Raw genomic sequence first — 18638 nt, 5'->3', positions numbered from 1 at the left:
TGCTGTGGCTCTGGTGTGGGTGAGCAGATAGAGCTCTGATTCGACCCCTAGCCTGGGACCCTCATATACTGAGGGTGCAGCTCTTTAAAAAAAAAAAAAAAAAAAAAAATTTCTTCCCCCTCTAATGGACGATTTCCATCAGCATTTAAAAACAGTAACAACAACAACAACAAAACAGTGGAGTTCCCATCATGGCTCATTGGAAACGAATCTGACTAGGAACCTGAGGACTCAGGTTCGATCCCTGGCCTTGCTCAGTGTGTTAAGGATCTGGCGTTGCTGTGAGCTGTGGTGTAGGTCGCAGATGCGGCTTGGATCTGGTGTTGCTGTGGCTGTGGTGTAGGCCGGCAGCTGCAGCTCCAATTCGACCCCTAGCCTGGGACTCTCCACATGCCACGGGTGTGGCCCTAAAAAAAAAAAAAAAAAATTGTTTTCTACCTTAAAACAAACACAACAAAACTAACATCCTACTTCCTTCTCCAGATATTGCCCCTTTCTCTTTTTTGTAGAGCAATTCCTGAAAGAATGACTGTATTCCCCCTCTTCAACTCTTCTTCTTCCACTGCCCTTCTCCTGCATCCTGATGAGCTGCAGTCATGAACACAACAGGGCAGAGATTTTTTTGTTTTGTTATCCCTATACCCAAGATAGTATATGCCTCACAGTGGCTGCTTAATAAATATTTGCTGAATGGTCAGAAACACAGCTTGAGATTTAACAGTCAAACATCTGAACCATTCCCACCTGATTAAAGGGAAACCTCTCTTAAGCTCTACATTATGCAGTCTTCTTAATACAGTTAAGTGATACAACCGTTCCTTTCCCAACTAGAATCAATAGCAAGTATTTGTTATGGGGGACAGGCGCAAGATGTCAATAATACTTTGGTTTTAAAACAATCCAAAACTGTAAATTTTTGAAAGATGTACAGAGATTTCAAAAATAAGGGCACTGGAAACAGGTCAGTGGCATGAGGTAATACCCCGCTGAGAGCAAAAAGTCTAAATTATGCTTTTGTATAAACAGTAGCCTCATAAAAGGACACGGTTTCTAAACTGTTGATGCTGTAGCGCACTGGAGTTTGCTAGGTATTTGGTATTACTGATATTGAAGTTTTTCTGTTTAACTTTAGTATTATATTTTATATTTATTGAAATACACAATGAAGAGAATATCCACATAAGTATATGTGTGGGTTCATGATAAGGCCAACTCACAATCAACTTTTCTTAGCAGCCTTTATTTTGTAAAAACAATAAAAATAATGTCTTATTTTAAGGAAAACCAATTCAGAAAATCCTAAGAAAACCAAAATTCACTTTTCAAAAGATTTCAATGAATGTTGAGTGAACCACAATGTACTTTATTATTATTTTTTTTTTTTTGCCATTTTCTTGGGCTGCTCCTGAGGCATATCAAGGTTCCCAGGCTAGGGGTCTAATCAAAGCTGTAGCCACTGGCCTACGCCAGAGCCACAGCAACACGGGATCCGAGCCGTGTCTGCAACCTACACCACAGCTCACGGCAACACCGGATCCTTAACCCACTGAGCGAGGCCAGGGATTGAACTCAAAACCTCATGGTTCCTAGTCAGATTCATTAACCACTGCGCCACGACGGGAACTCCAGCCACAATGAACTTTAAATCATTCCATGTATAAACTTTGATTTCTAGCCAGATTTTTAAGTTTATGAGAGATAAGGAAAGAGGAAAAAAAGAGGGCCTTGTGAGGAAGAGAGGGATGTTGGAATATATAAAGTTAAAAGAAAATTTCTTTTTGCAGAGATTACCTATAAAACTCTTCTTTTCCAGCCTTTCCATCATTGGAGGGTATTAGCCATCCACCATCAGCCAACTGTATTCCCTTTCCAGCACATAAACCTTCTGTGCCAAAATAATCTTGAGTGTGAAACTCAAAAGACTCTGCATTTTTGCTGTTAATTTTTATGCAATGTTTAGAAACACCATACATATACAGCTGCACAAAATAAGGGATAGAAAAATTTGACAATGAATAAAAAACAAAATCATACAAAAGAACACATTTCATCGAATAGAAACAACAAACCCAAACTGAATTTAACTCAAGTTTTTCATTTAAATATGAAAATATTCACTATAAAAACATTTAACTTATTAGAAGCTACACAGTTTTTATATAACATCAATGACCTGTACATTCAAGGATCTGCTGCACCTTTCCCATTCCACCTGTGTACATGCCTCCTGCTCTATCTGCCACTGGAAGTTGTTGTGGGGATAAAACAGTAATGTAATGTTTTATAAAACTTCCTAAGCTTAAAAAGCTTAGAAGGGGCCCAGCTTTTCACCTCTTCATTACCTAAAATTCTAACTAGATAGTACTGGCTTTGTGAGAATACTCATTTAAAAATGTAAATAGCTCCTAGCAGGTTCAGAGATAAGTTATTCACACTTTAAATTTAATGAGGCAACTTTCCTTTAACTCCTTGCCTGAGAGCACTTTAATAAAATGAACACATTTTGAAGGGGGAAGAGAAACAGTAATTTTGAAGCATAGGTCACATAGGATAAGGAGGCACAACAGGAGGCTGACACTTAGGCTGATTAGAAAGCAAGATGATTTTACCCACCCTTTTCTCCATTAACTTGTTCTTTTTTTTTTTTTTTAAGGGCCACGCCCACAGCATATGGTAGTTCCCAGGTAGAGTTGCAGCCACCAGCCTGCGCCACAGCCACAGCAACCTGGGATTCGAGCTACATCCAAGACCTAGGCTATACCTTGCAGCAACACCCACTGAACGAGGCCAGGGATTGAATCTGCATCCTCATGGATACCAGTTGGGTTCTTAACCCACTGAGTGACAACAAGAACTCTTAACTCGTTCTTTCTTCAAATAAAATAATCTGGAGATACCAGTTAATAAAATAAAGTTACACATTGCTATAAAAGCTACTCACATTATAGACAAAAGCATACCTGTTTGTGAGAACATGCAGAGGGAACTCGGCCTTCTACTGCTTCTTTCAGAGAGATTCTAGGCAGAGTGGATGTTTTTGCAAGATACAGACTGCCTGGCTGTGGAAAAATACGTTGCCTTTTTTTCTTTTTAATTCGCATATCCTGTATATCTCTGGCAATCTGAAGATTTGTAATCAAATCTATTAAAGAATAATTAGCAAAAAAAATTGAATATGAAAGTTTAAAAGCACAACCCTTGTTTTATAAAATCATCTGTATCAATTTGTTCTAACTTTAAATCTTAAGGGATGAAAAAAGTTTTTACTTGTAAAGAATAGAATATTTTTACTTTGAATTTGAAAGAAAATTAGGTGCCTGATCAAAAATACAATCTAGTAATAGCATTCCTAGATTGTGTGTCTGATAGCTTTTAAAAAAAAAAACAAAACAAAACAAGATGGTCTACAAGTAGTTACCTTTGAAAGAAAACATCAGAATAATTTCATCTTTGGACTTAGAAAAATCTAAACATTACAAATGGTTTTGAAATTAGTAATCATAAGATGGGGAAAATTCTCAAGGCATCACTTAATGTAAGAAATACATAACTGGAGTTCTCGTAGCGGCTCAGTGGTTAATGAATCCGACTAGGAACTACGAGGTTGCAGGTTCGATCTCTGGCCTTGCTCAGAGGGTTAAGGATCTGGCGTTGCCGAGAGCTGTGGTGTGGGTTGCAGATACGGCTCGGATCCTGCGTTGCTATGGCTCTGGCGTAGGCCGGGGGCTACAACCCCGATTAGACCCCTATCCTGGGAACCTCCATATGCTGAGGGAAGCGGCCCTAGAAAGACAGAAAAAAAAAAAAAAAATACATAACTGAGAGAGTTCCCGTCGTGGCTCAGTGGTTAACAAATGCAAGAACCATGAGGTTTCGGGTTTGATCCCTGGCCTTGCTCAGTGGGTTAAGGATCCAGCGTTGCCGTGAGCTGTGGTGTAGGTTGCAGACACAGCCCACGTTGCTGTGGCTCTGGTGTAAGCTGGCGGCTACAGTTCTGATTAGACCCCTAGCCTGGGAACCTCCATATGCCGCGAGAGCAGCCCTAGAAAAGGCAAAAAAAAAAAAAAAAGAAAAATACATAACTGAAAGGCAAAAACAAGTCAACACCAATTTTCACACAATACCTAAAGGCTCTTCTTCATTCTTTGTGAAAATTACGGTTGTTGTTTGAGGAATTTCACCGCTGTTAACATTATTTTCACTATTACCAAAGCCATGTTCATCTACGTTTTTTTGTTTTTGTTTGTTTTCCTCCAACTCAGTATTCCCGGTAACACACTGTTCATCTCTGTGAACATGCGATTTGGTTTTAAATGGTGGGACAAAGACTTTCATGGGTTTGCCTGTACTTAATGAGTGTCTCCTTTTTTCATTTCTGGGGGCAGGAGCTTTGCAAAGTGGCTGCCCTGAAACTGATAAATTGCTTGAAGCCTTTTCCAAAGTCAGGTGTTCATCAAGACGAGATTCAGCTAGAAATCCTTGACCAGGTGCAGTGAAATGGGGATTCCGCACTTTCGGCCGCTCTGTCGTTGTGCTACGATGGGGAAGATAACATGTGTTGGATTATCTACCAGTAAAGGTACACGTATATACATGTTTTGGGATACATATATATTTTTGGTAGACCCTCAACTGCTACATGGCACTCCTATTCTGGTAACTGTTTGGCAGGTCATCACGGCTGTCCTCCCAAACACCACCACACTTGCCAAGTCTGTTTCTCACGCACCGACCCCCAGCCTTTGACTCTACCACCTACACACATTAGAGAAGCGTCCGTCCAACATACATCTTGTTTGTCTCCTCCGGTCCCATCCCAGCCCCTCACCTCCTCTGCGGGACATCCACCCATCCCCATGGTAACCCCTTCGCCTGTACTCCCGACCCCATCTAGTAACTTGCCTCCTTGGGAGCCCTGCTCTTTCCATGAGTATTCCGTCTCCTTCTTTTCCCTCTACTGTATGGTACACCTTTTTCACTCAGAAAGCCCTGTTCACCCTTGACAAACCTGTTCCTCAGCCCATCTCCCCTTCAAGCTAATACGGTTACCTATCCCTCACGGCCAGCCTTGGCCGTAGTTAATCTAACCTAGCTCTTTTCTCTTCCTCACTTTCCACTGATGCAACTCTGCTTTTTCCCACTATTCTTCAGAATTGTTCTCAGTGAAGCTAATAACCTCCCAATGCCAAAAACAAAAATGAAAAAGCTTCATGTGTAAACTCATTCTGCCTGACCTCTGACACTTTAGACAGTTTTCCTTTTTAAAATTCTCAGTGCTAATATTTACACCACGATTATCTCTGTCTTTCCTTCCTTCTTTTTTAAAAAACTGGTTTTTCCTCTTAAAAATATTCCTGCCTCCAAAGTTGAATTTCTATCATAGACACTTTTCCTGGGTGATATGAGTCATTTCCATTGCTTAAATTATCATCTATCAAACAATAAAAATATTAATCTGTATCTTTTTCTTTTTTTTTTTTTGGTCTTTTTACGCCCGCACCATGGCATATGGAGGTTTCTAGGCTAAGGGTCGAATCCAAGCTACAGCGGCTGGCCTGCGCCACACCCATACCAACGTGGGATCCGAGCTGTGTCTATGACCTACACCACAGCTCACGGCAATGCCGGATGCTTAACCCACTCAGCAAGGCCAGGGATTGAACCCACATCGTCATGGACACTAGTCGGGTTCGTTAACCACTGAGCCATGACAGAAACTCCTTAACATGTATCTTTATGCCAGACATTCTGAAGGTGTTATCCCTACACTTTGCACTGTGTGTAGTACTGGACATCCCTGTCTTTTTTTTCCTTTTCTTTTTACAGCCACACCCACGGCATATGGACATTCCCAGCCTGGGTGTTGAACTGGAGCTGCAGGTGCCAGCCTATGCCACAGCCACAGCAATGCCGGATCCGAGCTGCATGTGCGACCCGTGCTGCCGCTTGTAGCAATACCGGATCTTTAATCCACCAAGCAAGGCCCAGGGATCAAAACCACATCCTCGTGGATATTAGTCGGGTTCTAAACATGCTTGGACACAATGGGAACTCCTTTCTTTCACTTTTATTAATGTAATTGAGCTATAATATATGCCATTCTAATTAATTGACTTTAAGTCATTTCCTTAATCCCTCTCAACCTCAGTACCTTATCCATAAAAATGGAATAAAATGTCTACTTTACAAAATTATGAAATTAAAAATGAGATACGAACATGCACAACATTATAAAGTACTACCAAAGTACAGAATTATATACTCCAGATACAGGCTTTCAAATGGAGAAGTGTTAATATCTTTACCATATGTTAGAACCATTATTTTCATTTTTAATTTTATTTATTTATTTATTTTTTGTCTTTTTTAGGGCTGCACCTGCGGCATATGGAGGTTCCCAGGCTAGAGGTCGAATGTGAGCCATAGCCACTGGCCTACACCACAGCCACAGCCACAGCAATGCTGTATTTGAGCTGCAAGGACCAGTATTTTTAGAAAAATTTATTGAAAATACCCATCCTTTTCCTACACTATGTTCGTAGAATTTAAAAATGTAAGCATGTCTTACCAAGCGGGTCCACAGGTAACTGGCTCTAAAGAAATATGATGCATAAACAACCTTCTATCTTTCATTGTGCCTAGAAAAATATTATTTTATATTATGTATTAATAAAAATCTAATGGGAGATTTTATTTCCTAAGTTCATTATACATCATTATAAATATTGATGCAAAAATTATATACTTAAAAATTTTCAATGTGTATAATGGATGCTTAATTATCAAAAAATCTGATTCATAGATTGAGAATGATTAATACAAATAACTCACAGTGCAAATATATATAAGAAAACAGTATAAATTTACTCTGCTGATGTTAATCATAACTCAAAGGTGTTAGCTAATTGCCAATGTACATTTTTTTTTTTTTTTTTTTTGCTTTTTTAGGGCTGCACCTGTAGCATATGGAAGTTCCCAGGCCAGGGGTTGAGTTGGAGCTGCAGCTGCCAGCATACACCACAGCCACAGCAACTTGGGATACGAGCCTCATCTGTGACCTACATCATAACTCAAAGCAACGCCAGATCCTTGACCCAGTGAGCGAGGCCAGGGAATGAATCTGCATCCTCTTGAATGCTAGTTGGATTCGTTTCTGCTGCGCCGCAACGGGAGCTCCACAAATAAATTTTTAATTTTAGTTTTATGAAAGTTTATAAGTTAAACTTTAGATATTATTCATTCTCACTATGTAACTTGTACTTCTTAAAACTTTAACTAAGTCCATTAGCAGGGAGGGATTGGTTGAATAGACCAGAATACACCAATAAAGCTTCAGGATGGAAGTACCATGCAACCACAAGAACGAAAAACGGAGTTCCCGTCGTGGCGCAGTGGTTAATGAATCCGACTAGAAACCATGAGGTTGCGGATGCGGTCTCTGCCCTTGCTCAGTGGGTTAACGATCCGGCATTGCCGTGAGCTGTGATGTAGGTTGCAGACGCAGCTCAGATCCCGCGTTGCTGTGGCTCTGGCGTAGGCCGGTGGCTACAGCTCCAATTAGACCCCTAGCCTGGGAACCTCCATAAGCCACGGGAGCGGCCCAAGAAATAGCAAAAAAGACAAAAAAGACAAAAAAAAAAAAAAAAGAACGAACAAGGATGATCTCCACACACTCATTAAGGCATGATCTCCAGAGATACTCTAAAGTACAACAAAGAAGGTACGAAACTGTGTGTACAGTGATACCCTCTGAGCAAGAAAGGTAACGAGGCCATATATATATATATATATATATACACATATATATACACATACATATACATATTTACTTATTTTTACAAAAAGAAACTATAAAAGGACAAACCAAAGACCATTAAAAATAGTGACCTATATAATGAGCAAGAATTGAGGAAGGTGGTGAACTGTATGGAGGGGGCAGCAATGAAAACAAGGCTTGTCCAAGTAAACTTTTCTATAGTTATGACGAATGAAATTAAAATGTCCTATTTATTTAAATATATAATTAAAAAAAAAGCAAATGCCAAAGTTGAAGACAAACGGAAACAAATGCATCTAACCTGATTATCAAGTTGTTAGCCACAAACAAAACAATTATTTTGAGTGGCATGTGAACACAGAACTCTGACTATACATTCTAAGTGATACATATTCTTTGGAAAAAAACTGCAAAGAATTCTTAAACTTCCCCATATAGTGTTATGGTTGGTAGTAACACTTGTATTATAAACTTGAAACTACCACACATATAATGTAAGACAGTGATTCGCAAAGAGCGATTCATGGAACCCTGGGGGGAGTAACCACAACCCTCACAGGGAATCCTAGCTGTCAAAATATTTCCCTAAGAAGTTATTTATGCCTTTCTCACTGTGTGGACATTTGTACTGCTGATGTGTCCTGCTGCATACTTTAGTGAAATGACTGTCTTGAGGAAATGTACTTAATGTGAACTACACTGATCATTTTTTTCCAAAATATTCTAATTGTATTTGAAAGAACAACTAACAAACAACACTTATTCAGACTTGGGTATCCGGCAGATAACTCTTAAATAATGAATGAAATGAATTTGCCATTACAAAAACAAGTGACAGTATCTGTTGCCAAACAAACTGAATTGTAAAATTCAGGCTTTTAAATGCAATTACAGTTTTGGAAAGCTTGTATCTGGCTAATAGCTTGACAACTTCTCAGCACTAAATTTTCTGATTAGATCAGTGGTGACATTAACCCAAGCAATTGTTTAATATTATATAACAAAATGTATCAGCATTCGGAAGAGCTACGTAACTCTGAACTAATTAATATTTTCAAAATGACCAGAGTACAATATTTAATATTTACAAATATTAAAATTTCTGTTTTAATTTTGAAAATGGTAAATATAAGTAGATATCCAACACAACCAAATGCTATGAGATCTTTAATCATTTCTGAGCGTATAAAGAGGTCTTGAGTTCAGTTTGAGAACCATGGCTGGGAGGTAAAAACAAGGAAGTAAATATGTTAATGTTATTAGGAACCAAGAGTTCAGTATTAAACAAACAGTAACACCAGCAGCCATGAGCACCCAAATCTTTTTTTAAAAATATTAATCACAGAAAGGATCTTTGGAGATTCTTAAGGATTCTAGAATTGGGGCGGGGAATTACAAGGACATCCTCAGAAATCTTTTGGTGATAATTAAAAACAAGGGCTTAGAGGTTAGTTGAGGCATATTTAAACTAAAAATATCTTGGGAAATATTTGGAGAGTTCTCCACTTTCTAGTGTGGAATGATTTTGAAGGTCAAAAATAATGTTTTTGGAGTTCCCATCTTGGCCCAGCGGAAACAACTCCAACTAGGAACCATGAGGTTGTGGGTTCGATCTCTGGCCTCACTCAGTGGGTTAGGGATCTGGCGTTGCTGTGAGCTGTGGTGTAGGTCACAGACATGGCTCGAATCCCACACTGCTGTAGCTCTGGCGTAGGCCAGCAGCAACAGCTCTGATTAGACCCCTAGCCTGGGAACCTCCATATGCAGTGGGTGCGGCCCTAAAAAGACCCCCCCCCCCCAAAAAAAAAACCAAACAAATAAACAAACACAAAATAATGTTTTCTTTTATAAAGAAATACATTATTTATAATGTATATTTTAAACTTTATATATATATACATTATAAGTAAAAATCAATTTTACTCAATGGAGAAAGAAAAAAATTTGCTACCATTAATAGCGGTTATTACACCAACTACTCTTTACTCTGAAAAATCTGGTGATTAAAAGGAAAGAATTAAGTATTTACCCTGTCTATTTAGGAAGAACTATAGTTCATTCCCAGTTGTTAAAGAGAAAGCTCTTTTTTGCTGAAGAATCCCAGCTAATAAATATGTAAGAAATAACAGAATTTGAAAGCAACTATTTTTCAACCTCTAATTAAATAACTGATTCAGGTAAATATTCTGAAATCAACTGGATACCAGAATCTGAGCTTAAATTACTAAAGCTCATAAAAATTCTTACAGATTTTTTATTTAAAAAGTCATTATTTTATTATCATTTCACAATTTTCAGTTATGGAGAACCTCTACATTCTAATAGATATTATGAAGGAAAAGCTCACATAACAAATAAGGAACGATGTAAGTTTTAACAAACCATACACTAAAGGCTTGCTCAATTACCTACATACCCAAAAGAGCTGAGAAAAATAACTTTAAGAATAGTACTTATAATAACTACAGAGGTGGAAAAGATATGGATAAAAAGCAAATGTTACCATCTGGAGTGCTTTTTGAAGCCTTTAAGAATTTTTCTTGATTTTCTATTATCCTGTCAAATTCATTTAACAAGTTTCTTTTGATTGGGGGTTCTCCTAAAAAGAAATTTCCATACATATTTTTACAGCAAATAGTGTCAATTTCATTTTTCAAAAGCCTATATAGTCCATTTTTAAAACTAAAGTATTGACTCTTACAATATGTTAAGCAAAAAATAAGTAATAATTGTAAGTAATGAACATTCTATTTTGAAGAGAAAACTAATTTTTCAATATTTAATTTCTATTTTTTTGACCATTTAAAATACCACTATTTAATAGGGGCCAGGGATAAACAGATGTTACCAGGTACCACAGATAAGCTACATTTTTTCTTTTTAATTTTTATTTTATATTGGAGTATAGTTAAGTTACTCTTTGGGGGGTATTTTTTGGCTGCACCTACAGCATGTGGAAGTTCCCAGCCAGGTATCGAACCCACACCACGGAAGTGACAATGCCAGATCCTTAACCCACTGAGCCACCAGGGAACTCAGATAAGCTACTTTTTAATAAATTGCCACTTTACTGGCAATAAGGACAACATTTCTTCAAATAAACTATTTTTTTTACATTATACTCAAGAAGGAATTTATTATATAGATTTTTGAATTACGGTCAGTAAATAGGAGAAAAGACTTTAAAAGACTATCAAAATTACATGAGGAGTTCCCATCATGGCACAATGGAAACGAATCCGACTAGGAATGATAAGGCTGTGAGTTTTATCCCTGGCCTCGCTCAGTGGGTTAAGGATCTGGTGTTGTCGTGACCTGTGGTATGGGTTGCAGACACGGCTTGGATCCTGCGTTGCTGTGGCTGTGGTGTAGGCCAGCAGCTGTCGCTCCGATTTCAGCCCTAGCCTGGGAACCTCCATATGCCTCGGGTGCGTGCCTAAAAAGCAAAACAAAAACAAAAACAAAAATGACATGAAAATATTAGCAAAAGTAATATGACTTCTTTAAAATTCTACAAAGACTGAGACTAAACTTAAACTATAATTTAAGTTATGCATTTCCATATCTTATTGAGATAATATATGTTAACAGATTCTTTGCTTTTTGCTGTTTTATTAAAGGGAATGAATCCGAAGGATTTAGTAAATTAAAATGTCCATGAAAGGCTTTATCAAATGTTAGATTATGAAGTGATTTAATTGTTTGACAAGGACCTGTACTATTCAAGTAACCAGAAGCTGAATAAGCTATATATATATATATATATAGCTTATATATATATATAGCTATATATATATATATAGCTATATATATATATAGCTTATATATATATATAGCTTATATATATAGCTTATATATATAGCTTATATATATAGCTTATATATATATAGCTTTTATATATATATATATATATATATATATATATATCAAACAGAAGTGAGGGAAATTAAATAGTGATGTTGAGAACAGTTATTAGAAGTCTGAGTTGTTTTTATTCCTAAGTGTTAAGGCCAACCCACTTTATACACACATGAACAAAATGGAGTCCTATAAATAAGGCCTATTATTTTCCATTAAACATTATGAATACTTTTAAGCATCTGCACCTCCGAATTTTTCCCGAGAGAAAAGCAACAGTTTAAGGTAAGTATTATAAACTTACTGCTTTGCCCGTAACATATATGGGGGTAGAACGTAAACTGGCTAACACTTGATTAAACAAGTCTGTATCCACCAGGCTGACTTAAGGGCAGAATGCATCAAGTGGAAGGATGAACTGACCGGCTGCAGGATCTTTCTCTGTAATATGAAGGGACTAGACAAGAAGACTTATGATAACTACTCTACAAGTCCATAGTTTTTTAAAAGATTATCCACTTAGAAGCTGAGACTTAGTTTAGGCATTTACTTTAACTGTAACTCATCGACAAGTTCAACTATTTAAGATTATTCCTAGTCAGAGATACTAACAGAAAAAGAACATCACATATCCACTTAACCTGATAGTTGAGGTAAATTGTTAAAATTACTACATTTAAAAGAGAAGTCAAAATACCATCCAAATGGCATTAAGACCAGCGTATTATTTGCTAAGGATAACTGATTTCAGAACACCTCCTAGATGGAAAAAAAAGCAAGCCAATACCTATAACTAGAAACCAACTTTTAAAGTTCTTTTAAAGAGCCAGAGTCTGAACCTCTGCCTGCTGCCTACCTACCTATCCATCCATCTCTCCATCCGTGACTCAACCAATGACTTCTTAGTACACAGACTCAGTGATATTAAGAGTGAAATCACATTCCACCAAACTACACATAAAAGTATGAAAAAATGTACTTAGTGTAAAACACCCTAATTGCTACAAACTACTACATCAGAATTATTAAGGACTTAATTTAAAATGTTATTGGCAAACTAAAAGGAAAAAATAGACACTTACCAACAGTGGCAAGTGCATCTCCTCTTCTTTTTCCAATTCCTAAAGTTAACAAAACCGTTTCCTCATTTTTTTGGCGTGAAAGAGAGTGTTTGGCATGACTTGGCAGTTCAGAATCTGTCAGCTCACCATCTTCCATAAAAGCTCTGGCAATCTCAACTGCTTCTGTTTCAAAAGAGTTTTCTGGATCTTTGGACTTAGTAGAACAAATTTCTATATTTGTTTTCAAGGGAAGATTAGGAAAAGTTTCAGTTTTCCCAATTTCCATTGTTATATTTTTAGGTAAAGCTTGTTCTTTTCCCAGATGATGAATGTTCTCAACAAGTGATACTTTTGCTCCTGATACCAACTGTTTGTCTTGCTTAAACCGAGAGAGATCGGGAGAAACTTTAACAGAGTGATTATTTTCTGAAGAACTGCTTTCAGTGTTACAGCTATCTGGTAATTTAAATTGTTCATTGTAGGCTTTCTCTGTTTGGGAACTTACAGAGTGTTCTGGGGTTCTCTCATCAATCTCGGAGAGAGGAAGTATCTTTGACACATCTTGTCTAGATGTAGGTGAATGCTGAAGTCTACATTCAGTTCCCATTAAATCAAATTCCTCAAACATTCCCTTCACTTTGCATAAGGCACTCTCAGAAACTGGAACCTGTTTTCCACTTGCTGTACTAAATCCGGAGAAAGCAGATGACAGGAAATTTGGGGGGGGATGCATCATAGCATTTTCTTCTCTTGTGTACTTGTCTGAATGTTCTTCATCACTTTTAACTGCTCTGGAAAAGAATGGCTTAGCCACATCTTCTGTCTTAGAAAATACTTGTCTCGCTTTTTGTAATGCAGTATCTGATACTTGTACAGATTTTCCACTTGCTGTGCTAAAAACCCCACAATCATTCATAGAAGAGACTGACATGGGATGTCTTTTCATATCAAACTTATGTATATCAAAAGTTTTTAAGTTAATATGACAAGGTGGCATTTCAGAAACTTTCTCCAATCCGGATACACTTGGGTCATGTTGTAAAATTTGTTCACTTTGAATTTCAGGAAAAACCTCCTGTGAACGTGTAATATGTTCTTCACTATCTGGAGAGTTAGGGAAAATAACATCCTCTGAATCACCCAATGCCTTATGAGCGCCAGTCATAATTTTCATTTGGCAAGAGCCTGACATACTCTCAGTGTTTTGCTTAATCGCCTTCCTGTTGTTGTCTGCAAACCTCTCTCTCACGTCTGTTTCATGTGAAACAAAGGCTATGTTCCCACTTGTACTGAATGCAGGTGGCTCTATCTCAAAATTATTTGAATTAGATCTGGACACTTCACCAGGTGTATTTTTATTTTTGCATGGTGTAGAGTTAATCACAAGCTTCCGAACCCAGCTGTCTTCATCTACAGCTTGTGGGTGTGTGTTTGCTTCTCTTACGGTGGATATCTCTTCAGAAAAACAAGTGTCTTTTCTGTCTTTGACATTCTTCACTGCTGGCTCAGTATCAGAATTACCAATTTTATTTTCTGAGAGAGATTCTGATTTGCTGAGCACCTCATTGGAATGACAAAAATCAGAATGGTATGAATAGTTGTTAGACACACTGTTACTTAAATAAGTTGAATTTTGTTTTTCAGGGAGATTTTTGTCATTTTCAGTTATGATACTGTTTGAACTACTCCCACACAAAGGATTTCCTACATAATCCCTAGCATATTCCTTTAAACATATGACCTTGGCAGAATCTACGTTTTCTGGTTGATCGTCCAATTCTCCTTCTCTAAGCCACTTTTTGGCTTCAAATACGGAAGCCTGATTCACAGAAATTTTTCTGCCATGTCCTGTGTAAAATGTTAATGCTGAATTTTCAATGGCTGAACAAGTGGACTGATCTGTGTGACAAGATGTTTCTTCTTCCATATTTTCATGTACTTTACCTTTTAGGGGGATACTGTTTGACATGCTGAGATTTTCAGTTTGTCTGTGTAAATGATGACGTAAGAGCCTGGGTGGCATGGTGATCTCCTTAGAAACAAGTTTTTTCTCCTCTAAAAAATTCCGTATTTCTTCATGCTTTGAGGCAGTTATTTCAACTGTCTCGAATGTTAATTCAAGCTCTTCTTTACATACCTCTCTGTCCTTCTGTGTTTTTACCCCTTGATGGCTAGAATTAGTGGTTTCACTACTATCTTGCTTTGTTTCATCAAAAAGATTTTTCACTTTGTCCAACGATTCCTTCGCAATTTTTACTTTTTTCCCACTAGCTGTATGAAAACCCAGCATGGTAGGTTCTTCGATCTTTTTGATTTCACATTCTGATCTTTGCTGGAGAGTCAGTAATTGATTTTCAATACCAACTGGGTCACTTTCTTTCAATAGTTTGTTTTTGTCCGAATCTGTTTCCTTATGGCTTGAAATGTTTATTTTGTTGATATTTATGCCAGAAAGTATTTCAGAATTTGAGGAATCTGAAAAGTTATTCAATTCTTCTTCTGTGCATTTTTCGTCAAAGAAATTTACAGCTTTATTTAATGACTCTTTAGAGACTCTGATGTTTTTCCCACTTGCACTCTGAAAGGACAAATCAAAAACATCAAAATCTTTTATTTTTTGGCTCCTCTTATTAACAGTTGACTGTTTATTTGATGTATTAATATGAAATGTTTCTTCGGCTCTCATAACTTCCAAACAAGTCAAATCTGACAAACCTTCTTTAATTTGAGTATTTCCCTTCTTCATAAAGTGGTTAGGTAATTTTAGATGTATGTTGTGATCAATAAATGGCAAACCAGTTTCATCTTCGTGCATATAAACTGTATCAGTTTTACTTGAAGCACTGTCATCAGCTTCTCCTAAGTTACTAGCAAGACCAGTACATTTGTTGTCTTTATTTTCAGTATTTCTCTTGTAACCGTCAGTATTTTCTTCAACAAAAATGTCAGCAGTCCTTTCAATGTTATTTTTTAGTATCAGTTGGCATTTATTGTATTTCTCACTTAAACTTTTATCACTGCTATAATTTTCTACCTTAAATATTGAAACATCAGAATCATTACATTTGCTTGAAGAGAAACATCCTGGACCTACTGCTGCAGAAGTTTCCTCACTAACATTCTCAATGTCACTGAACAGGTTCATAGCTTTCTGCAGAGCTTTCCTGGAAACATTCAGTTTTGTGCCACGAGCAGAATAAAACCCCCTAAATTCCACTTCATTTTTATCTGCTAAATAACCAGAAGCACTTCTGCTACAGTTGGATGATGACAAGCAAGCAAACTTTTGCTTACCTCCATCTATACCTTCAGACTTGCTGCTGCTTTCTGCCTGACTGACAGATGGGGCATTACTTGTGAGATGAAGAGCAGGATCTTTCCATTCCTCAGAAGGGGTGTTTAAGACAGTCATCTGATTTGCAGGCATTTCGCACAGACTGTTCTGTGTTATGTGACCTGGTTTTTTAAATTGCGTAAATTCAAACTGGCTTCCCGATTCTTCCAGTATTGTCGAAAGTTCTGTAATTTCTGCCTTTTGGCTAGGTGTTAAATTATGGTTTGAATTAAAGTCTTGCTTTAAAGATAAAATTGGAGGGGTTGTGTGTCTGTTTTCACTATCAGAAAGAACTGCACTACTTTGCACACACCCAGATACAGTATTAACTGACTGCAAATCAAGTGCATGAGGTTTGCTTTCTTTCTTTTGACTTGCTAATGATAAGGTATTTGCAATTTCAACACAGGCTACGCTAGGAGGATAATGTTCTTCAAGATCTCTGAAGAGCAATTTACTTTTCTTAATGTTGTGTTCAGAGAGTTTTATCTCTTTATTAGAAGCTGTCCTGAAGCCATTTCCAAAACTGTGCCTTGCAATCAAATCTGAGAGTCCTGCCCAACTGTCCATGCAATCATTACTTCTGTTTGATTTCACAGCGATATCCAAGGAGGTATCTGACTTTGATTCTCGACCTTGAATAATTTTTGGTTGCTGCTGTACACTCGTCCTGTTCTTCTCTATAAGATCATGGGTTCTATTTGATGAAACAAAATCTTTTGTAATCGACCCTTTGGCTGTTTGTTCATCATCTATATCTGTACATGTTACTAAGGCAGAGTTCTTGAGAACAGGTTCTCTTAAGCAACTGAGGTCTACCTCATGAACTTCCATAATGTTCCCCAAAACAGGAATATTCCTTTTGGTAGGTGTCTGAAAGACAAAATTAGTCTCGTTGTCTGGGAAAAGTTCTTCAGAGTTTGGACTAACGGTTATTTTTGAAATTAAAGTAGTCTCTTCTTGGTCTTTTTGGATTCCTGTGAGATTTATATTTTGGTTAAGTTGGACCTTCATAGAAGGTGATACTACTGTTAGGTATTTTTCAGGTGCCAACAGCTCAGCTTTTTGAGAACTGTCATTTAAAACACATGTTTCTTGATTCTTTTCCATGGAAATATTTCGGGTTAATTCAAAATCAGCTTTGCGATTCCTAGATTTTATCTTCTCTGACATTTTATATGATTCTTTTCCTCTAGAAGTCACAACTGCATTTGACAGAAGATCCTTGGAGCTAGGAGTTAAAATGGTGGTATTATCAAGGTCATGTAAAAAGTTTTCCTGGGATTGAAAGTAAGTATCACGACCTTCCTCTGAATGTGGCACTGCAGGGTGACGTCCTGCAGGCAAGACTTTTTCCTTTATATCTAGAACTCTCTGGCTTTTTGGATCATCTTCACAGTGCTTTTTCTGCATGCATGACACATTATCAGTTTCTGTGGTTATAAATGATGGTAGTTTCTCCTTATCAATTTTTGCTTCTTTATAATCAAGATCCTGAGATACTGTTTTGTTATCAGAATGACTTTCATTATTAGAACATTTTCTCAGAATGGTCCCCAAAGAGCTGGCTGAAGACAAAATTCGTTCTTCAGAGTCATCCTGTAAACGATTTTTTTGGACAGAAGAATGCAATAAACCTAAGCATAAAGACACAAAGCGATAAGATGAAATTAAAGTTCCGTCAATCACATTCACTAAATATCAGGTTTAAAAGAAAGAACTCTAAATATTCTCTATTTTGGAATTATTACAGTTCTCAACTAAAGATACATACCTAGTATTTTTTTAATGATATTTATCAATTTAATTAAAATTAGTATGTAGTTCAAGAAAGCAGCTAGCTGCCACAAGTAAAATTCAAAGTAATTTTATTTGAAAATAAAATTGGAAAAAATTCTTTGCTAATATTGATGTAATCGGAGTTAGAAATTCTACCAAGGCAAAGAAAAGGAATTAGAAAAGTAACCATTTCCTTTGGTTAATTCAATCTATCGCACTGATAAAAACCAAAAAAATGAACTTTTAAACAGGTTTTACACATGAAGGGCCTGAAAGATTACCTAATCTCAATTATATTAACAAATGAGTTAAACTGCTCTGTTCAGTTAATCTTTTTATTTTTTATTTTTTTGCTTTTTGGGGCCACATGCCTGGCATATGGAAGTTCCCAGACTAGGGGTCGAATCGGAGCTATAGCTGCCAGCCTATGCCACAGCCACAGCAATGCAGGATCCAAGCTGTGTCTGCGACCTACATCACAGCTCACAGCAACGCTGGATCCCTAACCCACTGAGTGAGACTAGGGATCGAACCTACGTCCTCATGGATACTAGCTGGATTCGTTTCCATTGCACCACCACAATTCCTGTTGTTGAACAAGTCAAAATTATTAATCTCATGTGTAAAACTATGTAACGAAAACAGCAAAAATCATTGTTTTATGACTGCCTTACAGTAAACTTAGCAAGCAATTAGCTTTTTCCCCCTATTTTTCACACACTTTAGAGAAAATATATATTAAATAGCACAACATGTTTACAGAATTATCCAACTTGCATATAATAAATATCAAAAATTAAAGTGGGAATCAAGTAGCCAAGCTCTTGAT

At 37.1% G+C, this 18638-nt stretch overlaps 1 protein-coding gene across 7 annotated transcripts in view; it reads right to left on the bottom strand.

Moving 5' to 3' along the window:
• BRCA2 (BRCA2 DNA repair associated) overlaps positions 1-18638 on the bottom strand; it is a 52123-nt gene that overhangs the window by 18551 nt on the left and 14934 nt on the right. For 3 of the 7 annotated variants that reach the window (XR_014819155.1, XM_084981410.1, XM_084981409.1), the window contains exons 11-16: positions 12718-17667; positions 10281-10376; positions 6569-6638; positions 4125-4534; positions 2961-3142; positions 1792-1979 (exon numbers count right to left, since the gene is read on the bottom strand). Coding sequence is in view for 4 of the 7 variants with exons in the window: in XM_084981410.1 (XP_084837536.1) it covers positions 1792-1979; positions 2961-3142; positions 4125-4534; positions 6569-6638; positions 10281-10376; positions 12718-17667 (5896 nt within the window). In the remaining 3 variants the exon portion in view is untranslated. Of the gene's footprint in view, positions 1-1791; positions 1980-2960; positions 3143-4124; positions 4535-6568; positions 6639-10280; positions 10377-12717; positions 17668-18638 lie in introns of those variants that run through there. The other 4 variants (XR_014819156.1, XM_084981411.1, XM_084981412.1 and 1 more) reach the window with 4 other exon arrangements.

This window comes from Sus scrofa, chromosome 11 (genome assembly GCF_054392235.1).
Source record: "Sus scrofa isolate SSC_HxYL_T2T_F1_AM1 chromosome 11, Sscrofa_HxYL_maternal_Yorkshire_Landrace_v2.0, whole genome shotgun sequence".
Taxonomy (NCBI): Eukaryota; Metazoa; Chordata; class Mammalia; order Artiodactyla; family Suidae; genus Sus; species Sus scrofa.
Note: the sequence above shows the minus strand (reverse complement) of the source record. Positions and strands in the feature narration are given on the sequence as shown.